Consider the following 22,631-nt stretch of genomic DNA (forward strand, 5'->3'; position numbering starts at 1 on the left):
CACTGGCTTGGGCAGGACAGACTTATAGCCCATATTGTTTAGACCATGTTTGGGCCGTATGGGCCCCACAAAATTATTTTTGTGGACCCTACAAGACATCCCCTAATTTTCATGTTTAATTTATTTAATTTAAAAAACACAATTATTTGCCACTTCCACGGGTCCCATACTATGATGCTATTTTTTTTGGGGGGGTGGCTTGTCAAGGCTCCCAAATTCCCCATTTTAAAATTTAACAAGAGGTTAACAAAATAAATAAGTTGACTGACTCCTGAAGGTTCCCCACTGTGACCTGTCATTCCACAAGGTTTGTTGTAGGCCCCACAGTCCTCCCCTTGCAATTTGCCCATTTAAAAGAAAACCCTACTGAATTTCATAATGGACTATAAAAACATGATTTAAAATAGTGTAGAACAGTTGATAAAAAAGTCTTTTGGAATGCAGCCCCGAGAACTGCAGTTCTCATCACACCCACTTTTACACTTTGGTCATGCCCACCTTGCCATGCTGTCTCCCTCCCCCCTCCTGAGGGGCAACATGGTCCTTGACCCAAAAAAGGGTAGTTGCCACTCAAAGTTAGTTCAAAGCACTCAGCATCTGAAAGATGCTTCAGTTGTTACATGGACTCTTATTTTAAATCAGATGAGTTTGTAGTTTTAGATAGTTATTCCAAAACTGTTCTCAATGTTTTGTTCAACGTGGCTCTGCAAATTAACTTTTTGTGCAGTAAAAATGGTTAAATCAAAATATAGGTTGCAGATACTGGACGAAAACTTGGAGGTGGAGTTGAGATGTAGTTGAATTGATTTTAGGTCTGATTTCCCTGAACAACATAATAAAAATATTGTGTATCTTTCCGCCTCCAGAAACACAGTTGATTTTTTTTGTCATGTGGCAAAAATGTTAACACTTTCACCACAATTTTGGCAAGTGTGAAAAAAATGTTGGATACCTCTGATTTAAACACTGCATTTGTGGTGGAGGCACAACAGAAGATATTCCCAGCTACTTATTTCAGTGCCCTATCTGTAAAGAGGCAAAAAATAACATCATCACCTCAATTTTCTCCTCAGTTTGATTTCTGGTCAAACCAAAATAGGATTTAAATAAAAACAACAACCCTGAGTTTCTATTTGCAAGTAGGAGAAATTAGTAACAGAGAAAGAGGCCTTAACAGCAGGAAAACGTGAGAAAAATCTAGATGGCTGAACTCTTTTTGGGATAACCAATCATATATGTTTATTCTGTTTCAATACGACTCATACACAGATAAAATTATTGGGGTGGAGGGAGCCTTGCACAACAGCGGAGAATGCAAGAGTGATCACTGAAGAATATTTGTGTGTGTGTGGGGGGGGATATCGAGGAGAGCTGCAACCTGTTAACCTTGCCCGGCTGTTGCAGCAACCTCTTGGTAAAACCGGGAGGCCAGATCTGGCACTGCTTCCTCCAGCTGCCTGACAAATTCATTGCGTTCAGCTTCCGACCAGCTGCGGAACCACTGGTCCCACAGGCGCATCTGGCACTCAAAGATGGATGGGGGCTTCCCAGGTCCCACGCTGAGCCCCGCCAGCCCTTCCAGCAGGGGGAGCACCTTCCAAGGCACGGCCTTGTCCACCAGATCACGGAGGAACTGCTCACGCTGTGCTGGGGCCCAGCCCAACAGCCAGTGCAGGAGGCAGCGCATCTCCTGTGTGGTCACGTATGACAGGGGCAGCGGCTCAGACATCCTGCAAGGGGGAGGTGGGGAAGAAACATAGGCAAGGGCAGAATTATGGTCTTGCGGCTGCGCTTAAAGAGGAAGAGTTAGGACAATCTGCAGACAAGGAAATAGTTTTAACTTCTGCCGAGCCCAGTAATGTTCATTCTTAACTTTTTCAGACAAGAAACCCACCCTTAATCCCCAGCCTGCAACATGGGATTCACAATTTTCCACCATTAGGGTCTTTTTCCTTCCTTCCTTCCTTCCTTCCCTCCTGTTTTTATGTGTCTTTCTCTTGCTTTCATTCTCCTTGATCCTTGTCTTTCTCCTCTTCATATCTACTCCTGCCCTTCTTTAAAATACAGTAAAATGTGGTGCCTATCGTGGAAGTGGGCATGACACCAACTAAAGACTATTCTAAGTTCCCAGCTATATTCTCAAAGTTGCTTCACCTGGAGGTGCCAGGAGGGATTGAACTTGGTATTTTGTTCCATGTGCTCGCTCTCTCACTGAGCTACGGCTATGGAAGTCACAGAGCCTACAAAATGAGGGAGTCAAGGCATGACTTGAAGACAGAAGTATTGATAATGGGTGTTGATGTTGCAACAGGGATTACAGGAAATGGTGATGGTGGGGCTGTTCTAGGTGCCTTGCACATAACAATTGTTCTAGAAGGCTACAACAGCACAGCAAACTGTGCAAAATTGTGACGGGCTTTCTTGAAGAACAGCAGAAACGATCCTGGTGTGGAAATGCCCCTTCCAACCCCAGAGAGGAAGGACTGTGCAATGAAAAGGAGCAGCTGAAAGTGAGCTAGGTGAAATTTGTGCTCTGAGATCCCAAGTGCCAGTGGGGGCTGGAGATGTTGCGAAGACTGCTCCTTCAAAGTACCAGGGATTCTACAAGAGGGGGGAAAATTTGCAAGAGAAGGTTCTGAAAGAAGTTGGGGAGAGGCAGCTGAAGATGTGAGCATCCAGACAGGAACAGACTGGAGAGAAAGAGAGGGTGAGGGACTGGTTGTTCCTGCTGGTGGTGGTATTTGTGTGTGAAACCTGGGTTCAAATCCTATATCAGCTAAAAGGTAAAGGTGTCCCCGCACTTGTAGTGTGAGTCGTTTCCGACTCTTAGGGTGACGTCTTGCGACATTTACTAGGCAGACCATATATATGGGGTGGGATTGCCAGTTCTGGCCCCGGCCTTTCTTTTACCCCCCAGCATATGCCGGGTACTCATTTTACCGACCACAGACGGATGGAAGGCTGAGTGGACTGTGATGATCCTGTATTAGTGTAAATAGGGTAAGTGCTGTTTGTTTAGAAGATACATGGTAAGTGGAGTGAAAGAAGAGGGGGAGTGAATGGGCAGTAGAATGCTGGATGATTGGCTGAATGTTTAAAATGGCTGAGAGTATAAAAGGAAGAATGTCAGGTAAATCTGGGTGGATGTGGTGTGGACGTGTGTGGACGTTGGTGGACTTGAGAGGGTTGTTTTGGTGGGTTTTGAGAGGAGAGGGTGGAGTTCGGATTAATACTAAGACCAGTACCTCAGGAATAGATGTAACCATATGCTTAAGAGCCTTTTAAAGAAATCTTGTTATCTCTGTTATATAATAAAATACTTATTTGGTTTACCAAAGGCCTGATCCTTGGCTGGGGTTTCACAGACCAGAAGGGAGGGTGAGGTAAATAACCAAGGCTGAAGAGTGACAAATGGTGGCAGCGGGTGAAGGGAAGAATATAACACCACAAGTATTCAGAGCAAACCAGAATTATAAGCAGTCTGAGTAAATCAAAGGGATTGGGACAGCTTTAGCACTCAGTCACAGAGGTAACCAGATAGAGAGACTCAGGCAGAGTCTCTGGGACTACTGGTTATAGGACGTGACTGGTGGTGCTGCCTAGCAGGGGGATCTGTTGAGATCTGTGCTAGAGCGGGGAGAGAAACCATATAAAAGGACAGTCCGGACTGGTGGAGTCCCTGGTAGTGCCTAGAGACAGGCAGTAACCACGAGCAGGTAGGAACCTGACAGGGAGAGCCAGGGAAGGGCGTCACATGGACCTCAACCCCTTTTACCGGAGATTCGACTTCCTCCTAAGGATGCCAAAACGAAGGATGCCAGATTTTGGCTAAATATCAGGAAAAATGTCCTGTTAGAATGGAACCAATGACCTAGGGAAGTGGTGGGCTCTCCAACGCTGGAAGCATTCCAGAGGCAGCTGTTGGGGATGCTTTAAACTGGATTCCTCCACTGAACAGGGGATTGGAACTGATGGGCTTTTAGGCCCCTTCCAACTCTATGAGAATATCAGGGTTTTATAAGTAATTGAATGATTAAACATAGTATGGTCTGTTTTTAAACAATGATGAAGTGAGGATCTGATCATATCCTTCTATAAACACACAGGAAGAAAACATCCTAACAACCAAGTGAAAAAAGGTGACAGTTAATCGGGTTTTTTTACGCTGGGGGCACAGTGGGGAGGAGGAGAGTTAATCTGAACTACCTCTTAGCTCTTGGGGATCTGTTTTTGAACTGCAAGGGCTCTCACCCACCCGAAATGTGGAATTATTGAGAAGAGAACCCTGAGCCTGGCAGTGAGGAACTGCAAATCGCCCAGAAATTTCAGAAGGTGAAGTGAGAGGATAGTTTCGCTTAGCCCCCAGCAACCTTCTCCACACCTTTTCCAATTTCACCGTTACCTGCCTTGCTATCATGTACCATCACCAGTTTTTGGTGATCTGCCGGGGGGAGTGGGAAGCAACGTAAAGCTCGTGCCCTCACCTGGGTCCGCTCCTTCCTCAGCGCGCGCCTCCTGCCATTCCTTCCTATGTTGCCACTTCCATTTTCATCGGGATAGCGGGGAGGAGGTACGTAAAGAGTACGTAAAGAGTATCCGGAAATGCCCGAACTTGAGTCCAACGATTTGCTAGGGAGGGAGAAAAAAGACGATTACTTTCCGCTTGGCGGAAATTGCCGAGGGCATCCGAGCCGACGCCAAGATTCCGGCGATTGCCGGAAGTCACCGAGTACCTGCCGGAACTTACTTCCGGATTGGAGCGCTCTTTGGGAGGCCCGGAAACACCCGAAATAACCCGGAAAGAGTCGCCCGTCAAGAGTGGCACCTTCGCAACTCTCCCCCCACCTTGGGGGTTTCTGTATGTTGAGCGGAAGTGCTCGAAAATCAACGACTGCTAACGAAGAGCGGGCGGAGATTATCGAGCGGGCTCGAACGCGGTGTCGGAGGTCACTTCAGAGCGCCGAAGCCCCCTCCGGAAGTTTCCGAACGCCCCCGAAGCTCCGGGGAGGGCAAGCAGCGGCGCCACACAAGATGGCGGACGGGGAGGAGGTTACTTTGGACGGGAGGCCGCTCCAGGCGTTGAGGGTCGCCGACCTGAAGGCGGCCTTGGAGCAGCGCGGGCTGGCTAAGAGCGGGCAGAAGAGCGCGTTGATCAAGCGCCTCCGCGGGGTGAGGAAAAGAGGGCCCAGCGGAAGGGGGCCCAGGGGCCCGGGCCGCTCCACGCATGCGCAGACTGAGACGGGCAGTTTTTTTGCCTCTGAGCAACGGGGCTCCTGGCCCTGGGGTGCAGGTCGCTAATACGCATGTGCGGGGCAATAGCCCATTACTACCACCAAGCGGGGGAGGGGAGACTATGTGGGACTCCACTGGCTGCACAAGTGAGAGGGGGGAGGACCCTACTAATACCATTGGTGGGAGAGGGGCCCCCCACTTCTGACATCACTTTGGGGTTACCCAATAGGAGGAGGGAAAGGGGGCCCTCCTTTGAAACAAGAGGGGGTGAATATCTTTGAAGGTGGGTCTGTTGTTACGAAATCAAGGGGGATAGAGTTATCCCTGCTCATTCAGGGAAATATTGATGGGATGACCTGCTCACCTACAGCCCTATCACTTTTCAGTTTCACCTTTCAGCTTACACTCTTGGGGTTTTGCCCTGGTTAAGTTCACCATAAGTTTTTATTTCTTCGTTGGGGTTTCCTGGCAGATGCCATAGGCAATTAGGACAAGCAAGATGAGCTTTGCATGAGCTGAGCTGCTGTGTTGGAGTGCTACTTTTCCAATTTAAGACAAATAACGTTTTTATTGAAAGTTTCTGAAGCATGTTTCAATGTGCTTGAGAATGTAGAGAACTTCAGCTTTGCAAGAGATCCTTCCCAAACCATTGAACTTTAGAATTGTAAGCAACCAGAACAGATATATCTCTACTCTGTCTTTGTACAACAGTGCTAAGGACTGGCAGGTTTGGTATTTAATAAATATAATTAAAGACAGCGGAATTTGTGAATATGTCTGACTTACAGAGGGGAATCAGGTCTACAGTGATTAATTTGGGACTTGGGCAATTGCCCTGTGTGGGATTTTCTTCTTGATGTTATGGGGGTGAGTGAACAATTGAAAACGAAGACAGGCAGTGGTGCCTTGTGCTGGCTAAAGGTTTTTTATGCTCTGGTTTTGGTACCAGAGGTGATCAGGTATGAGATGGATGGGTGTTGTCTGCTCCTACATGTTATGGGAGCTGCTCCCAAACTCTGTGTGTGGTGTTATCCTTTTCCTTCCTTCTTTCCTCAGTAACTTGTGGCTTGACTTAAAATATTATTGTTATCGTAATACTTGTTGTGTACATGGCAGATATAAGTTTCGAATCCAGGGCTTCATGCTTTATGGTTGAATTGTTTAGGCTACAGAAGCTCTCAGTCATCTGGGTGTCAGCACTTTGCTGGCTGCTTACAGTGCAGTTTGCTTTGGTAATAAGTTCCAAGGTATTCAATACAACTTACTCCCAAGTGAAAGGATCACAGGCTTGGTGTGTAGCTCATTTATTTATTTATTTGATTTATATCCCACCCTTCCTCCCAGCAGGAGCCCAGGGCGGCAAACAGGAAGGCTAAAAACACTTTAAAACATCATAAAAACCGACATTTAAACAAAACAATGTTAAAAACATTTTTTAAAAAGCTTTAAAAAGGGTTAAAACATACTATTAAAAAAAACACATATTAACAAGCAATTCTAACAGACGCAGACTGGGATAGGTCTCAACTTAAAAGGCTTGTTGAAAGAGGAAAGTCTTCAAAAGGTGCCGAAAAGATAGCCTAATATTCAAGCTCATTAATGGTGACATATCAGTTTGGATGATAAGGACATCAGAAGAGCTCTGCAGCTGGATCAGGCCAAAGGGGGCCCATCTAGTCTTGCATCCTGTTCTCACAGTGGCCAGTCAGATACCCCAAAGGGAAGCCCACAAGCAGGACCTGAGCGCAAGAGCACTCAGGGAAGGGCCGTAGCTCAGTGGCAGAGCATCTGCCTTGCATGCAGAAGGTCCCGAATTCATTCCCCTGGTATCTCGAGTGAGGCCTGGGAGAGACTCCTGCCCGACACCCTGAGGAGACACTGCCAATACTGAACTAGATGGACCAATGCCTGGCTCCATATAGGGCCGTTTCCTATGTTGCCCACTTGTGATTCCCAGCAACTGGCATTCACAGGCATACTGTCTCCAACAGTGGAGGTTGGTATTGTGGCTAGTAGCTATGGATAGCCATCGTGGCTAGTGGCCATTGATAGCCTTATGCTGCATTGTGAGGCAGAGTGGTGAAACGGGTTAGAGTGTCAGACTTTACTGTTATTGTTTATTAAATTCCTATCCCACCCTTCCTCCCAGAGGGAGCACTAGAGCTGGGAGGCTTGGATTCAAATCACCACTTGCCCATTAAGCTCACTGTGATCAGTTTGGGATCAGTTAACTCAGCCTCCCCTACCTTGCAGGATTGTTGTGATGTTAAAACAGATTGGGCGTGAGCTCCATGAAGGAAGTGCAGGATAGAAAAGTAACAGATAATGTGGGACTGTGTAGTAGGTCTGTTATGTAGAGGATCCTATTGGCACTTACTTCCTTGCACATCTGTGATTCTGTCTGTGTTACTGGACTATGTTTGGGTGGGAGTCAGGCCTTAATTCGAGCTGTGGCTTGCTAGAAGTCACATGTGGAAGTGCTGGGAGAGCCCACCCGGGAGAACCTGAGAGGTGGCTATAAAGAGAGAGGATCTTTCCCTCTCTGGCTGAGTATGGCCAGCCTCACATCCTTGGGATTAGAAGGAGAGGCTTAACAGGCAGGGTGGAGCCCCCCAGGACCTCTCTTTGTAGAAACGAACCATTGGTGGAAGCATCAAATTAGGTAAGGCTTGTAAAACTGCCATTGCACTAAGGAAATAGTAACTTCACATAAAAATTGCTAATGCATAGATATGTTGATAAATGCAGTTTGCATTCTGCAAGTGTAGCTACATTCCTGGCTGCCCCTGCAGAGTCCCCCATTCTGAGTGAAGAACCTGCATCCTCCTCTGTTCTCTTGCATGTTTTCTGTCGCTTTGGCTGCTCTCTGCTGGTCTTCTGGCTAGAGTTCAGCATTTGGCCAAGACAAGATTCGGCCAATTGACCAGTCAAACAATTTAAAATATTTTTCAAGAATTAACATTATGAGAACAGCAAAAATGAACTGCAGTTTTCAACAGGTTATATACAAAATGAAAAAAAATAGATGGAACTACTTTTTTTAAAAAAAGATAACTTATTACCTTAAAGATAACCAATTATCTTATTACATTTTTATTCTACCTACCATGCCCCCAAGGAACTCAGTCTGGCATACATTATTGTCTTGCCATTATATCCTCACAACAGCCCTGGGAGGTAGGTTAGATTGAGAGTATGTGACTGGACGAGCATCACCTAATAAGCTTCATGGCTGAGTGGGGATTTCAACCTGGATCTTCCTGGTTCTAGTCCAAACCTCTACCCACTAGGCATTAGCTTTTGCCACTGATTACTTCTTGTGTCCTTGTTTGAAGATGCCTGCAGTTACAGCACTTGTCCACTAGGAGAAGAAGCACTGCTATATGCAATTAGGCTTGGCCCTAGCAGGCCTGGAGGGCAAGCAGGCTTCACTCCTGCCTTTGCTAATGGAAGTATTTGCACTGTAATGCACGTGGGGAGAACCTTCGGCCCTGCAGATGTGGTTGAACTACAACCCCCATCATCGATGGTCATTGGCCATGCTTGCTGGGGCTGCTGGGAGTTGTAGTTCAGCAACATCTGGAGGGCCGAAGGTTCTCACATACTTGCTGTAAATGAAATAAAATTTGTAAGCTGCCATCTACACAGTGGCCTTCTGGGCTTCACGGAATATTTGTCCACGGTCAAATCATTGGGGGTCAGCTGACGACTGACCAGAGTGCCAACGCTACTTGTTGTCACTGTTCTGAGGCAGACCGTCTTCTGAGTTTCAGGCAAGTGTGTAAATTAAATACGTCCACATTTTTTCCTCTTCTAAGTCATTCCAAGATACTGTATTACATGGATCCCTGATTTCAACTATCTTACTACAGCAGACCTCATTCTGTGTGTGCAGAAGAAGTTGTCTTATTGCTTCTGATGAGATAATTTTGGTGAGGTTGGTGGCACTTGTGCTGGGTTGGAGTGCAGCCTGTTCCCAGGAGAGGACATGCAGTGGAAGCTTGGCATTAAACCCAGTTTAGGTCTCATATATGTCTTCCCCAACCTGGTGCCCTCCTGATGTTTTGGACTACAGCAGCCCTGTGAGATAGGTTACCCATGCTGGCCAGGTTGGATGGGAGTTGTAGTCCAAAACAACTGGAGGGGCACCAGGTTGGGCAGGGCTGCATTAGATCATTCAGCTATGGATCAATGACTAATGAATGACTTGGCTTCTTAGATGTATCCAAAAGGTACACATCTTAAACAAGTCGCAGCATCATGGCTTTGTTTTCTCTTCTTTAAAAGAATATTATTATGACCTACCTAAGAGGGTTGTTCCCAATTGGAAAGGGTGTGAAACAGGGGTGTATTTTATCACCCTATTTGTTTAATCTATACGCAGAACATATCATATGGAAAGCAGGATTGGACCAAGATGAAGGAGGTGTGAAAATTGGAGGGAGAAATATCAATAATTTAAGATATGCAGACGATACAATACTACTAGCAGAAACCAGTAATGATTTGAAACGAATGCTGATGAAAGTTAAAGAGGAAAGCACACAAGCAGGACTACAGCTGAAAGTCAAGAACACTAAAGTAATGACAACAGAGGATTTATGTAACTTTAAAGTTGACAATGAGGACATTGAACTTGTCAAGGATTATCAATACCTTGGCACAATCATTCACCAAAATGGAGTCAATAGTCAAGAAATCAGAAGAAGGCTAGGACTAGGGAGGGCAGCTATGAGAGAACTAGAAAAGGTCCTCAAATGCAAAGATGTATCACTGAACACCAAAGTTAGGATCATTCAGACCATGGTATTCCTGATCTCTATGTATGGATGTGAAAGTTGGACAGTGAAAAAAGCAGATGAGAGAAAAATCAACTCATTTGAAATGTGTTGTTGGAGGAGAGCTTTGCGCATAGCATGGACTGTATAAAAGACAAATAATTGGGTGTCAGAACAAATTAACCCAGAACTGTCACCAGAAGCTAAAATGATGAAACTGATACTTTGAACACATAATGAGAAGACATGATTCAATAGAAAAGACAACAATGCTGGGGAAAACAGAAAGAAGTAGAAAAAGAGGAAGGCCAAACAAGAGATGGGTTGATTCCATAAAGGAAGCCACAGACCTGAACTTACAAGATCTGACCAAGGTTGTTCACGGCAGAGACTGTTGGAGGTCACTGATTCATAGAGTTGCCATAAGTCATAATCGACATCAAGGCACATAACAACAAAGAGGGTTGTTGTGCAGATGTACAGAATAAGATCTTTTGCAAATATAGACGTGTGTTGTAAATAATTAGCCGTTGCAGAAACTACTTCTGCAGTGCATCTGGCAGGGTCCTGTGTGGTGAGAGGTGGCTTGGTTAGGGTGCGTGTTTGTTTTGATGTTGCACTGATGTGCTGTTTAGTGTGATGTCTGCAGATTGGTTGCTGAATATCTTACTGAGGGCCATACTTGAGCTTTCTCTGAAGATTTCAGATGAAGATTGGGTGTGCCAAAGTCCAAGGGTGGTGTCCAATGCTATTCATACTCATTGAAGTAGACCCATTGAAATTAATAAACCTGTTAGTCATATCCATTATTGTCAGTGGATCTGTTCAGAGTAAGACTAACATTGCATTCAACCCCAAGTTCCAATTTGGTGGCATGATTGATTTTTGGCTTGGGGGAAACAGTACTGCACAGTCTATTTCTGATCAAATTAACATCTGTGGGTTCCGTTGGATTGTATTAAATCCTAGTAAGATTAAATTAAATCTTAATAAGAGGTGCAAAATAAGTGGTGCAAAATTAGTAAGTAATGTTTGGCCATTGTATGTTGGTGGAAAGGCGTGTAATGATTGGGGGTGACACAGAGTTTGAGTCACTGGGTTAGGACGTGGAGGACCTGGGCTTATAAAAGGATATGAAGGTTCTTGGACAGGGGTAAGTAAGTTGGTTTGGGTTTCATGGGTCAGACTGTTGGGTCAGATGACTATTGATGGATTGGGTTTGGGATGAGTTTATGAAATGCAGGGTTGAGCTAAAGGCTGGTCCTCCCTAGAGATGAGAAAGGAACAGGTTGACATGCTGGGTTTCCCTTATGGGGCTGAAAAAGGATGGTTGGTAATGGGTTCTGCTGGAAAACTGGTGTAACTCCAGTTACCTTCCTTGTGGGTTAGCAGATAGGGGGTATTTTTTGTTGAATTTTGGATGGGTTTTTTGTTTTTGTTTTTAGAGAAGTGGGTCAGTAGATTTGGGGTTTGGGCCAGGCCTTTGGTGCCACCAAAGTTTTGGGCAGCGTAAGATTCTGTGACCTGATCTTTTCTTTTCTTCTTTTGTCATTTTAGGCTCTGATGCTTGAAAACCTCCAAAAGCACTCAACCCCACACACCACCTTCCAACCCAATTCCCAGGTGAGAGATGCCAGCCAGCCACCCATTGAGGTATGGTTGTGCCACACCGAAGAGGCTGCAGGGAGCACATTGTTCCCTTGGTCGGTCTCCAGTGGGCCTTGAAAGTCATCTGATGATTTTGTGTGCTCAAGTCCATTCCTGTCATACAACTGGGACTTGAACTCAAGACTCCATAGCTCTGCCCCTGGGCTCCCTTCCCAGAACTACGTGCAGAGCCCCTGGAGTCTGGATTCCCTACTCTACCTTGCTAGATCCACAGTCATTTAATGTTGGGATTAAAACTATGGCGTCTTGCCCTTCTGAGGCCCACTTTCTCTCTCTTGTGTCCTGTCAGATTGGCGAGGAGATGAGCCAGAACAGCTTCATCAAGCAGTACCTGGAAAAGCAGCAGGAATTGCTGAGGCAGCGCCTGGAACGGGAGGCTCGGGAAGCAGCGGACCCAGAGAGTGAGTATGATGCGTCCTGGTGTCTCTCAGCCCCCCCACCCCAACCCCTGGGTAGGTTTTGGAGGGACCCAGATCCAAAGAAGTGAGGTACACGGTACTGTTCTATTTGCTGGCCTTTCATTCTGTGGGGCAGAAAGGGCCCCTCCACTCTGGCCAAGAGTAACTCTATGGTAGGCAAGCATACCTTTTTCTTGCAGAGGATGTTTGGAATAACACCAAAATGAATGTCTTTGAACTCTTTATGTCATAAGCAGTCATTTTGCCTCCCACCCTCCGGAGTTCCTGTGACGTTTGGAAACTTGTACTGCTTTTGAAAACACTGATTGAGTTCATTCCCAGTTAGTGGCTGTTTTCTGATATTTGTATTATACAGGAGCTGGTATAATTATTATCGTTCATTACATTTATATCCCGCCCTTTCTCCCAGAGGAGCCCAGGGCAGCAAACACACAAATAATAAAACAATGAAAACATCTTAAAAACAATTACAATACAGATGCAGACTGGGAAAGATCTCTACTTAAAAGGCTCAGTGGAAGAGGAAGGTCCTCAGTAGGCACCAAAAAGTCAGCAGAGATGGCGCCTGTCTAATATTTAACTGGAGGGTCATTTTATGAGGAAAAAGAAAAGGGGAACAAATGTTCCATTCTCTTATTCCAGAAAAAATGGAGTCTCCTGACAGTTAAAACCAGGCAACGAAAAGCCTATAAGGATACAGTCAATGTTGATTACTTGGGCTGCAAACCTAATGCCACTTACTTGGGAGCAAGCCCCATTGAATTCAGTGGGACTTACTCCTGAATAGACATGGTTAGGCTTGCACTCTTGGTAATGAAAGAGTTAAAACTTGTAAGTACAAACTTAAGGGGTTAGATAAGAACATTGAAACAATAGGCAAAAAGATGACTGAAAAGATGTTCGTACTGGAAAGACAAATTGATAAGAGGGTTGAAATGATGGGCACAAAGACAAAGGAAGAGAGGTTGCTGTTTTTGTCTGCTGGTTGTGCTGTTTCTATCCTCAAGGGTTTGTCATTGGGGTTTTATGGCTGTTTGTATTCTGTTGCTTTTATTGACTATTGTAAGCTGCCTTGGAGTGTTTGTGTTGGAAGGCAGGTTATAAATTCTCTATAGAAAACAAATGCATGTGTAGCTTGGGAGAGAAATTAGATGGCCTTGCAAATTAAATGGTTGCTTATGATAGAGCCCCAAAGGAATTAGTAGACGAGCAAGAGAATATTAAATTGAAGTTGATGAGTTGGAAAGCCATGTAAGGAAAAACAATTTGTTCTCGTGGAGAGTTCCTGAGGAAACAGAGGGCAAACAGCTGATGCTCTTCAGTTGTGGGTTGGTATACTGCAAATTTCCTGATGAACAAGATAGGATCAAGTGAGCATGGAGGCTTCCTCCAAGGTATTGTAAGTACTGATGACAGACCATGAGCGTTCTTGTTAAAACTTCATGAGAATGTATAAAAACATTCATTATGTGTTGATATAAAAATGAGAGCTTGTGATTAACCAAGGACATGTTTAAGTCTTTTTTCCTCAGATACGCTGCAAGAAGAAACATACTAAAATTTTATTTCTGCAGCTGTGCAGCAGGATAACATCACTAATTGGTGGGGATTTTCCCCGAAATGAATTGCTTCCCAACCCCCGGCCGGGTAGGATAGGCAGTGTTCTCTCAGTTTTTTATTGAACAGTTTTAAGAAATTTGGAAATAACATTGAGGGAGAGTTTGCACCTAATCTAGGGTTAAGTATTTGGAGGAGGAGCTACAGCCAGTCTTGGGCTCATGTGTTCCCTCCCATCTCCTCCCCCAGCACGTCCATGGGGAGATCTGCTTCCATTGTAGCTGTTATATCTGACCCTGAGCTGTGTTTAATCTTAACTGCGGTTTGTTGAAATAAGGCTTCCTTAAATGTGGGGTTGTATCCAGCTAGTTTCTACTCAAGAGTAGACCCACTGAAATTAATGGACCTAAATTAGTCAGGTCTGCTCTATGACTAACGGTGGATACAGTCCTATGATTTGAAGTGGCTTGTTTCAACAAATCACAGTTAAGATCAGCTGCGGTTTGTCAGCTTTGGGTGACACAGCAAGCTGTGGTTCATCCGAAATGGAAGCCAAACTTCTGTGCAGCCACACTGGGGAAGGGGCAGACATGTGGGCCCAAGACTCTCAGCTGCTCATTCTCATAATGCTAAACTACAATTTAGCATTACGTCTGAATCGACCCTGAGACGCTAGACCAGTGGTGAGGAACCTCAGGCTCAGGGGCCAAATGTGATCCACCAGTCCTTTCTAAGTGGCCCTTGGAACCCTCTCCAGCGGTTTTTTGTGGCTGGACTGTGTCCTTGAACTCTAATAATTCCTCTTGCTGGTCTGGGTGGAGGACAGAGACGGGTGTGTGCGTTAGAAAGCAAGCTACTGTACCAAGGAAATTTGACATTTGCTGCTCCACTGGCTTTTGCCTCTGGCCCCACCCACCACTGATCTCTGGTCCTCGGGAGATTGCCCAGAAGGGAATGTGGCCCTCAGGCTGAAATGCTCCCCCCTCCCCGCTCTAGATAATTCTGCTTTAAAACCAGGTGTATCTGTGATCGAATGACTGAGTCAGATTTCTGCAGCTTTGAAACATAGAAAGAGAGATTTTGGTGGGCTGTAAGAATTAGGCAGGATGCTGCAAAAATTGCGTTCATTATATGAATGCATGGATTGTGATAAGTGGCATTCAGCAAACTGGAGCGGTTTTGAGCTGGTTATAATATTCTGATGTAATCATTGAGAATCTGGGTTGTTATAGACACAATGGAATTTATGCTACTTGTTCTGTTGGGTAAACTTGTGATTTTGAAAAGTCTTGACTGAGAACAAAAGATACACGCTGTGTTCAGTCATATTCTATTTTAGGTTTTCCTTGTTATAATACAACTGTGCAATAGGAGGGTTAATCTGCTTCTGCCTCAACTCCTCTTCTCAATATTTAGAAACTTACCAGTGCTGTTTCCACCAGAATGTGGATGTGAGTCTCCCACATTCTAAGCCGGTCTCACTCTGCCACGCTACACTGTCTCTTTAAAATATGTGTGTTCTTGACTCAGCCAGAATATGAATCCTGAGAACCTGGATTCCAAACAAAATGGGGAGGTCTCCCAGATACAGGCATTTGCATACCTCCTGACTTTCATTTGAATTCTCCATTCAGGATCTGCATTTGCACACAATGCAGGGGGTTGGATGACCAGAGGGAGAGATGTTCCCACAGAACAGCTTAGTGTCATTCCACCCCTTGCATTGAAGGGGAATGAGGTTTAAAATGATGCCCTGTTGGTACATCTGTTTGTCTCCAGACATGCTGATTGTCATGGTTGATCAAAGCTTTTGTGTAGAATGTAGATTATAAGAACATAAGAACATAAGAAGAGCCTGCTGGATCAGGCCAGTGGCCCATCTAGTCCAGCATCCTGTTCTCACAGTGGCCAACCAGGTGCCTGGGGGAAGCCCGCAAGCAGGACCCGAGTGCAAGAACACTCTCCCCTCCTGAGGCTTCCGGCAACTGGTTTTCAGAAGCATGCTGCCTCTGACTAGGGTGGCAGAGCACAGCCATCATGGCTAGTAGCCATTGATAGCCCTGTCCTCCATGAATTTGTCTAATCTTCTTTTAAAGCCGTCCAAGCTGGTGGCCAATACTGCATCTTGTGGGAGCAAATATCATAGTTTAACTATGCGCTGAGTAAAGAAGTACTTCCTTTTGACTGTCCTGAATCTTCCAACATTCAGCTTCTTTGAATGTCCACGAGTTCTAGTATTATGAGAGAGGGAGAAGAACTTTTCTCTATCCACTTTCTCAATGCCATGCATAATTTTATACACTTCTATCATGTCTCCTCTGACCCGCCTTTTCTCTAAACTAAAAAGCCCCAAATGCTGCAGTAACTACAGTAACTACAGTAGGGCCCCGCTTTACAGCGACTCGCTGATACAGCGGTCTCGATTAGACGCAATTAGACTAAAGCCCTACTCATACGGCACTTGTTCCGCTTTTACGGCGGTTTTTGGGCATTGTGCGCCATTATATTCAATGGGTTCAGCTTTACAGCGGTTTTCGCTTTACAGCGGGGGTCCAGAACATAACCCGGCGTATGAGTGGGGCCCTACTGTATATTGTTCACTAGATATAGATAGAGCAGAAGCAAGTGAGTGTATGAACTATAGATCAGGGCATGTGCATGTACGTGCGCACAGACACATGCATCAGGGAGTGGATCCTGCAACGCTAGGCTTCCAAAAAGATTGAAGACCAGCCACCTCTCCTATCAGCCAGAAAGGAGAGACGATGGGTAGAGTGGAATAATGATGCCAAAGTCCCTGAAAGGATTGTATGCTTCTAGCCCTCTCTGATGTTTGTGTGTACGCAACACTTCTTGTGTATGTCATTGCTTGCTTGAGTACTCCGGCTGACCATAATTGAGGAAGGCAGAGGACCTGCTTGGCACGCAGAAGGTCCCACGGTCAATCTCCGATGGCATTTCCAGGCAGGCCTGGGAAAAAACTCCCTGCCTGAAATCCAGGAGAGTTGCTGCTAGTCAGTGTAGATCAAGGGTTCCCAAACTGTGGTCCATGAGCCAGGGCTGTGGAGTCGGAGTCATGGAGTCGGAGTTGGAAGCAATTTTGGGTGGAGTCGGAGTCAGAGTCGGTAGAAATGTACCGACTTCAACTTCAAAATAAATTTTGATTGACAAATTTTTAAAAATATAAATTCATAAGAACATAAGAACATAAGAAGAGCCTGCTGGATCAGGCCAGTGGCCCATCTAGTCCAGCATCCTGTTCTCACAGTGGCCAACCAGGTGCCTGGGGGAAGCCCGCAAGCAGGACCCGAGTGCAAGAACACTCTCCCCTCCTGAGGCTTCCGGCAACTGGTTTTCAGAAGCATGCTGCCTCTGACTAGGGTGGCACAGCACAGCCATCATGGCTAGTAGCCATCGATAGCCCTGTCCTCCATGAATTTGTCTAATCTTCATTTAAAGCCGTCCAAGCTGGTGGCCATTACTGCATCTTGTGGGAGCAAATTCCATAGTTTAACTATGCGCTGAGTAAAGAAGTACTTCCTTTTGTCTGTCCTGAATCTTCCAACATTCAGCTTCTTTGAACGTCCACGAGTTCTAGTATTATGAGAGAGGGAGAAGAACTTTTCTCTATCCACTTTCTCAATGCCATGCATAATTTTATACACTTCTATCATGTCTCCTCTGACCCGCCTTTTCTCTAAACTAAAAAGCCCCAAATGCTGCAACCTTTCCTCATAAGGGAGTCACTCCATCCCCTTGATCATTCTGGTTGCCCTCTTCTGAACCTTTTCCAACTCTATAATATCCTTTTTGAGATGAGGCGACCAGAACTGTACACAGTATTCCAAATGCGGCCGCACCATAGATTTATACAACGGCATTATGATATCGGCTGTTTTATTTTCAATACCTTTCCTAATTATCGCTAATTATCAAAATGTCAGAGAAGCTTCCCATGAAGTCAGCTGTATTTGAGCATTTCACCATAACTCAAGATGGAAAACATTTTGTGTGTCAGTGTATGACACAGGACCCAGATGAAGACAAATGCTGTGATGCCAAGATCAGCGCATATTCAGGCAGCGATAAAAACGCTCCTACGAGAGCTTCCAATGTAAAAAGCCGTTTACAGCCCTTTCCAGGGCTGTGAAGTCGGAAGCAATTTTGGGTGGAGTTGGAGTCGGAGTCAAAGGTTTGGCGCACCGTCTCCACGCCCTGCCATGACCTTTGTTCAGGTGGTCTGTGGTGTGTCTGGATTTGTGGTTGGAAGATGGCACATCCATTGCATTAAAAACATAATTGGTTTTCTAATTTGTATTGCTTCTTTTATTTCATATGGGGTGTTTTATTGTATTACAATTCGAGATCAAAGAAGCAATAACAATGCAGTTAAAACCATAACAGCGTTTAGCACAGCACATTACAATAGCTACAGCAGACAGAAAAATCGCCGCATGTTCCGCCAAGACCCTCAGTGAATTTCAAGGGGTCTTTGGGATGTACAGTTTGGGAAGCAGACAGTGCTGAGCTAGATGGAGCAAGAGTCTGACACGGTGTGAGGCAGCTTCCTGTGTCCCTAATGTAATAACTAGGGGAGGGGCGTAGAGCCCTTTCCTTCTGTTTCGGTGGCAAGTGGATTGATAATCCGTTTGCTTGGCAAAGATGTATCCAAACAATCAGGCTCGATGGAGTCGAGGAGTAAGTTGTGCTTCCCGCAGAAGACAAGGCCTCACATCTTCAGCTGTTTCCTCCTATAAGGCTTTGAGTAGCTGGGCCCGCAGCCTCCAATTCTTCCCTTCTGCTGGCCTGCCTTGCAGGAGGAGAGCTTTCTGGCCTAGCCAGCTAACAGCTATCCTATTCCTTTGCTAGGCAAAAGCAGCGTTGTGTCCCGGGAGAGGGAAGAGTCAGATGAGGAAGGAGCGAGAAGACCGGAGCAGCACCCCTCCCGGGTCAGGCAGGTAAGTGGCGCCAATCAGGAAGGCGCTGCAGCTGAATGTGCAGCATTTGCCCCATGATCCGGAGGCAATAGGGGCTGGTAGGAAGTCACTTATGGCATGTTGTGCTTCACTCTTTCCTTCAGGCCAGAGCTGTGAAGACCCCAGGAGGCGCCCATGTCCCGAGCAGCGAAGAGAGGGAGACATGTCTTAGGAGTCGGAGGGCAGCCCAGCGGGCTCCTGTAAAAAATGAGGAGGAGGAGGAGGAGGAGGAAGAGGAAGAGGAAGAAGAGGACGAGGAGGAGGAAGAGGAAGAGGAGGAAGAGGAGGAAGCTGCCCCACTGCAGGCCGAACTGACGCCAAAGGGGCAGGCGGAGCCTAGTAGGCCGGCTCCTCAAGAGAAGGGGGTTTGCCAGGGTTCACCGCCTGTTGCCCTAGAGGCCCAGCAAAAAGAGGCCATGGCTGACACCCCAGACACCCAAGGGTGCGAGGCAGCCGTGCCACTTCTCTCCCTCTCAGAGGGTCTGGTTGAGGGGGAGGCTGAGCCCGCAGCACCAGGATGCAGGGAAGAGCAGCAGGCAACGGTAACACAAGAAACCCAGGAGCATAAAGGGAGTCCCGAGCTACCAGGCCCCCAGGAAAAGGAGCCTGTCGGGGTCCCAGAATTGGAGGCTGCGGCCCAGCTACCAGAAGCCTTAAAGGAGAAGACAGCTGAAGATGTGGGGCCTTGCCGGGAGGAGCAGGGGGTGACTGAGCTCCGTGAGGCACGAGGAGACCAGGTGGCTACCTTGGGGGCGGCCCCAGCGGCTCCTCTGCAGCCCCTTCAGGTGGTGGTGGTGGAGGAGGAGCCCCAGAGAGATGAAGAGCAGGAAGCAGCAGAGGCCCTGAAGACCCTGGAGGAGGAGGAGGAAGAGACGGCAGCCGCAGCCGCAGCCCTGATTCAGGCATCCCCCTCCCCCCCTCAGCTGATTGAAGCACAACACGCCCAGCAAGAGCACGGGGGAGATGAGCCGCCTCCCCCTCTCTTGACCAAGGAAGCCCCAGCTGGGCCCAGCCCTGCAGAAGACGAAGCCCCCCCTCAGCTCTCTGAACCGTCTCCCCCTGCTCAGGAAGTACCGGCTGCGGCCAGCCCCGGAGCCCCCGAGGAAAGGCCGGGCAACCCAGCATCTCCCTCGTCTCTCCCGCAGCGCCAGCGAGATCGGCCCGGTGGCTACAGCTCCTCCCGCTCCACCTCTTCCTCCTCCTCAGCATCCAGCTCCTCCAGGTCCCGCTCTCGGGGCAGCTCACAACCCAGGTCCCGTGCAAGAAGGCCCCGCTCCGGCTCTTCCGAGTCGCCTGCCAGGAAGCGGCGGGCTTCGGGGTCCCCGTCCCGCTCTGGCTCTGAGCGGCATAGCAGCTCATGCTCAAGGTCGCGCTCCAGATCGCGCTCCAGCAGCGACAGCAGCCAAAAGGTGGGTGCTGGGTGTCTTCCAGAGCCAGTTGGAGGCTGCCACCGATATTATAAAAAGCTAGACCCCAGAAATGGATTATGGTGCCAATTGGGGTTTAAAAATTCAGTTCTGGTTGAATATTCCCAGTCTATAAATAGCCTGATCTTTCCAGATAGGCTACTGGACATCTGTTCTCTGCCTGCCTAGCATTTTTGTTGTTGCTTTAGGATTCACGTCTTATTTTATTTATTTATTTATTTATTGTCTGATTTATATCCCACCCTTCCTCCCAGCAGGAGCCCAGGGCGGCAAACAAAAGCACTAAAAACTTTAAAACATCATAAAAACAAACTTTAAAACATATTAAAACAAAACGTCTTTAAAAACTTTTCTTAAAAAAGCTTTCAAAACTTCGTCTAAGATTAAAAACATTTTAAATAAGAAGGTTTAAGAACATACTAAAAAGCAATTCCAACACAGACGCAGACTGGGATATTTTATTACCGCTTCAGCCCCTGTGCATAGGTTATGCTGAACGAGATGAGACCCTTCCTGGTTGAAGGGATTTGAATCCAGCTCACCCTCCCATCTCAGCCAGGTGTTTTATCCAGAGTGGCCCCTGGGTGTGTGTGTGTGTGGTTCCCCCCCCCCCTCATTTTGGAAATAAGAGGCTATGTATTTCACCTTGTGATTGCTTGCTGGTGATGAGTAAAAGGGGCCTCTCTGTCCTATGGCAGCTTCCTCTAGGCCAGTGTTCTTCAACCTTGGGTCTCCAAAGGTTGATGGACTACAACTCCTATCATCCCCAGCCAGCTTAGCCAATAGTCAAGCAGCATCCCCATCCTTAGGATAGTTCATCCTCTCCTGCTCCCTGCAAGCCTTTTTGCTTCAAGCCCAAGAAACAGCGAGGGGGGAGTTTTCAAGAGTAGCTCCTTCAGCAGCGCACTGTTTTTCCCCTTGCTCTTTTCCCTGTTGAGGCAGCTGCTCATTCTTGTTTTCCCCTGACTTCTGGGTAATGAATGATCTCAGACAGGGGTGAGAAAAGCCCATTGCTAGTAGCGCTGCGTTTGTGGCTACATGCTGCCGCCTGCTTTGAAGTACCAGAGCCTTGTTTGAAGCAGCTGATTGCTTCTGGCTGAAGGCGAGCTGCTGCTTAAAAACAAGCAGACATTCCCAGCTTGGGCCATGCTAATCCCTGGGGGATCATGGGGGAACTTGGCCAACTAGATTTGCCCAGGCTTCAGAGGCCTACTGTTTGCCTCTGGCCAAACTTTTCAAGTCCTCTCATTTTGAAGAGCACTTTTTAAAACAAACCCTGTTTTGTTTGTTCTGCATATTTTAGAATTCCTTTTTTAGATCTTGGGCTACTTTGTCCACACAACCGTCCTCAAAGCCATAGGCCGTTAACTAAGCATTAATTAAGAGCCAGTGTGGTGTAGTGGTTAGAGTGTCAGACTGGGGCCTGGGAGACCGTGGTTCAGATCCCTGCTTGGTAATGATGTTTACTGGGTGACCTTGAGACAGTCACTATCTCCAAGCCTTCCTCACAGGGTTGGTGGAGAACGTTGTTTGTACATCACCTCGAGCTCCTTAGAGGAAAGTGGGATGCAATATAATAATAAAATGGTACCCCTGGTTAATCGATAAGTAGCTTTTTATTTTTATTAAAAGAATACAAATGCATATTAAAAAAAGGTAGGTGGCGAACAGAAGAGGTTTTTTGATCAGAGAAGCAGGCCTCTTCCGAGATGATGTCTGCTGTGACACATTGGTGAATCCTCATTTAAAAACCAAGTATGCTGCTGCTTTCCCCCCTTTTGAACTATTGTTCTTTCTCATTGCAGATTTAATTAATTAATTGACAAGCTTAACGAAGCTTTCTTTAATCCGATGAGCATCTTGCCTTCCTGATTTTCCCTGCTCCCACCTAGGCTTGTGAATAGCCCTTCCAGTGCTGCGGAGGGAGGGGGTCTTGCATTGCTTCTAATTTCAATACAGCCTTCCTCAGGTGGGCGAACTGGAGCCGGCCATCTCAAACGTTTCTCTCTTTTTGTTTTCAGTCCCGCAGCCCTGGAGCCTCGAGGGACGGTACCAGCTATCCCCACACCAAAGAGTCCTCCCCAACAGGGGAGACCCCCCCTGGCCACAGCCCCCAGACCCAGCAAGATGTGTCACCAAGCCCCAGGGAAGAGGGAATAACCACCCCTTCCCTGCCTTTGGACCCCCAGAGACACCCCAGCCACGTGCAGAAACAGCAGCAGGAGGACATGGAGACCGCAGTTCCAGAGCGAGTACGGAGAGGAGGGGGCGGAGGCGGGGTTCCTCTGTAGGGGTGCCTGCTCCACTTTAGCTTAGCTCTTGGAGGGGCAGGCGCGTACAGGGTGGGAGGCCTTGAGACCCTGACCCTGTGGCCTCTTCCTGCTAAACTAGGCCTTTCCCCCACAGGGCAGCCCAGAGCCCCCTTTTCCAATGGACGCTACTGGCCTCGACGGCCGGGTCCCTGTCTTAGAGCCACAGCGCCCGTCTGAGCAACGGCACAGCAAAAAGTAAGTATCCAAGGGCGAGCGGTCGGGGTGATGGACGTAGCGGCTGGGCAAGCGTCTCCACCCTGCA

General features: G+C 47.0%; 2 protein-coding genes across 3 annotated transcripts in view; one reads left to right on the forward strand and one right to left on the reverse strand.

Annotated features, from left to right (window-relative positions):
* Positions 1 to 1,213: 1,213 nt before the first annotated feature.
* C11H14orf119 (chromosome 11 C14orf119 homolog) lies at positions 1,214 to 4,839 on the reverse strand. The gene is made up of 3 exons (XM_061591121.1): positions 4,748 to 4,839; positions 4,485 to 4,629; positions 1,214 to 1,730 (listed from the first exon to the last, which is right to left on the reverse strand). Exon 3 carries the CDS (start codon positions 1,727 to 1,729, stop codon positions 1,382 to 1,384), a length of 348 nt encoding a protein of 115 aa, XP_061447105.1. The 5' UTR covers position 1,730; positions 4,485 to 4,629; positions 4,748 to 4,839; the 3' UTR covers positions 1,214 to 1,381.
* The window catches only part of ACIN1 (apoptotic chromatin condensation inducer 1), a 36,271-nt gene continuing 18,420 nt past the window's right edge, over positions 4,781 to 22,631 (forward strand). Inside the window, exons 1-7 of one of the 2 annotated variants that reach the window (XM_061591118.1) lie at positions 4,781 to 5,169; positions 11,568 to 11,633; positions 11,968 to 12,079; positions 18,524 to 18,612; positions 18,735 to 20,039; positions 22,079 to 22,309; positions 22,464 to 22,564. In XM_061591118.1, the coding sequence (XP_061447102.1) occupies positions 4,861 to 5,169; positions 11,568 to 11,633; positions 11,968 to 12,079; positions 18,524 to 18,612; positions 18,735 to 20,039; positions 22,079 to 22,309; positions 22,464 to 22,564 (2,213 nt within the window). In that variant the 5' untranslated portion in view covers positions 4,781 to 4,860. Of the gene's footprint in view, positions 5,170 to 5,422; positions 5,516 to 11,567; positions 11,634 to 11,967; positions 12,080 to 18,523; positions 18,613 to 18,734; positions 20,040 to 22,078; positions 22,310 to 22,463; positions 22,565 to 22,631 lie in introns of those variants that run through there. The other variant, XM_061591119.1, reaches the window with a different exon arrangement.

This window comes from Rhineura floridana, chromosome 11, assembly GCF_030035675.1.
Source record: "Rhineura floridana isolate rRhiFlo1 chromosome 11, rRhiFlo1.hap2, whole genome shotgun sequence".
NCBI lineage: Eukaryota > Metazoa > Chordata > Lepidosauria > Squamata > Rhineuridae > Rhineura > Rhineura floridana.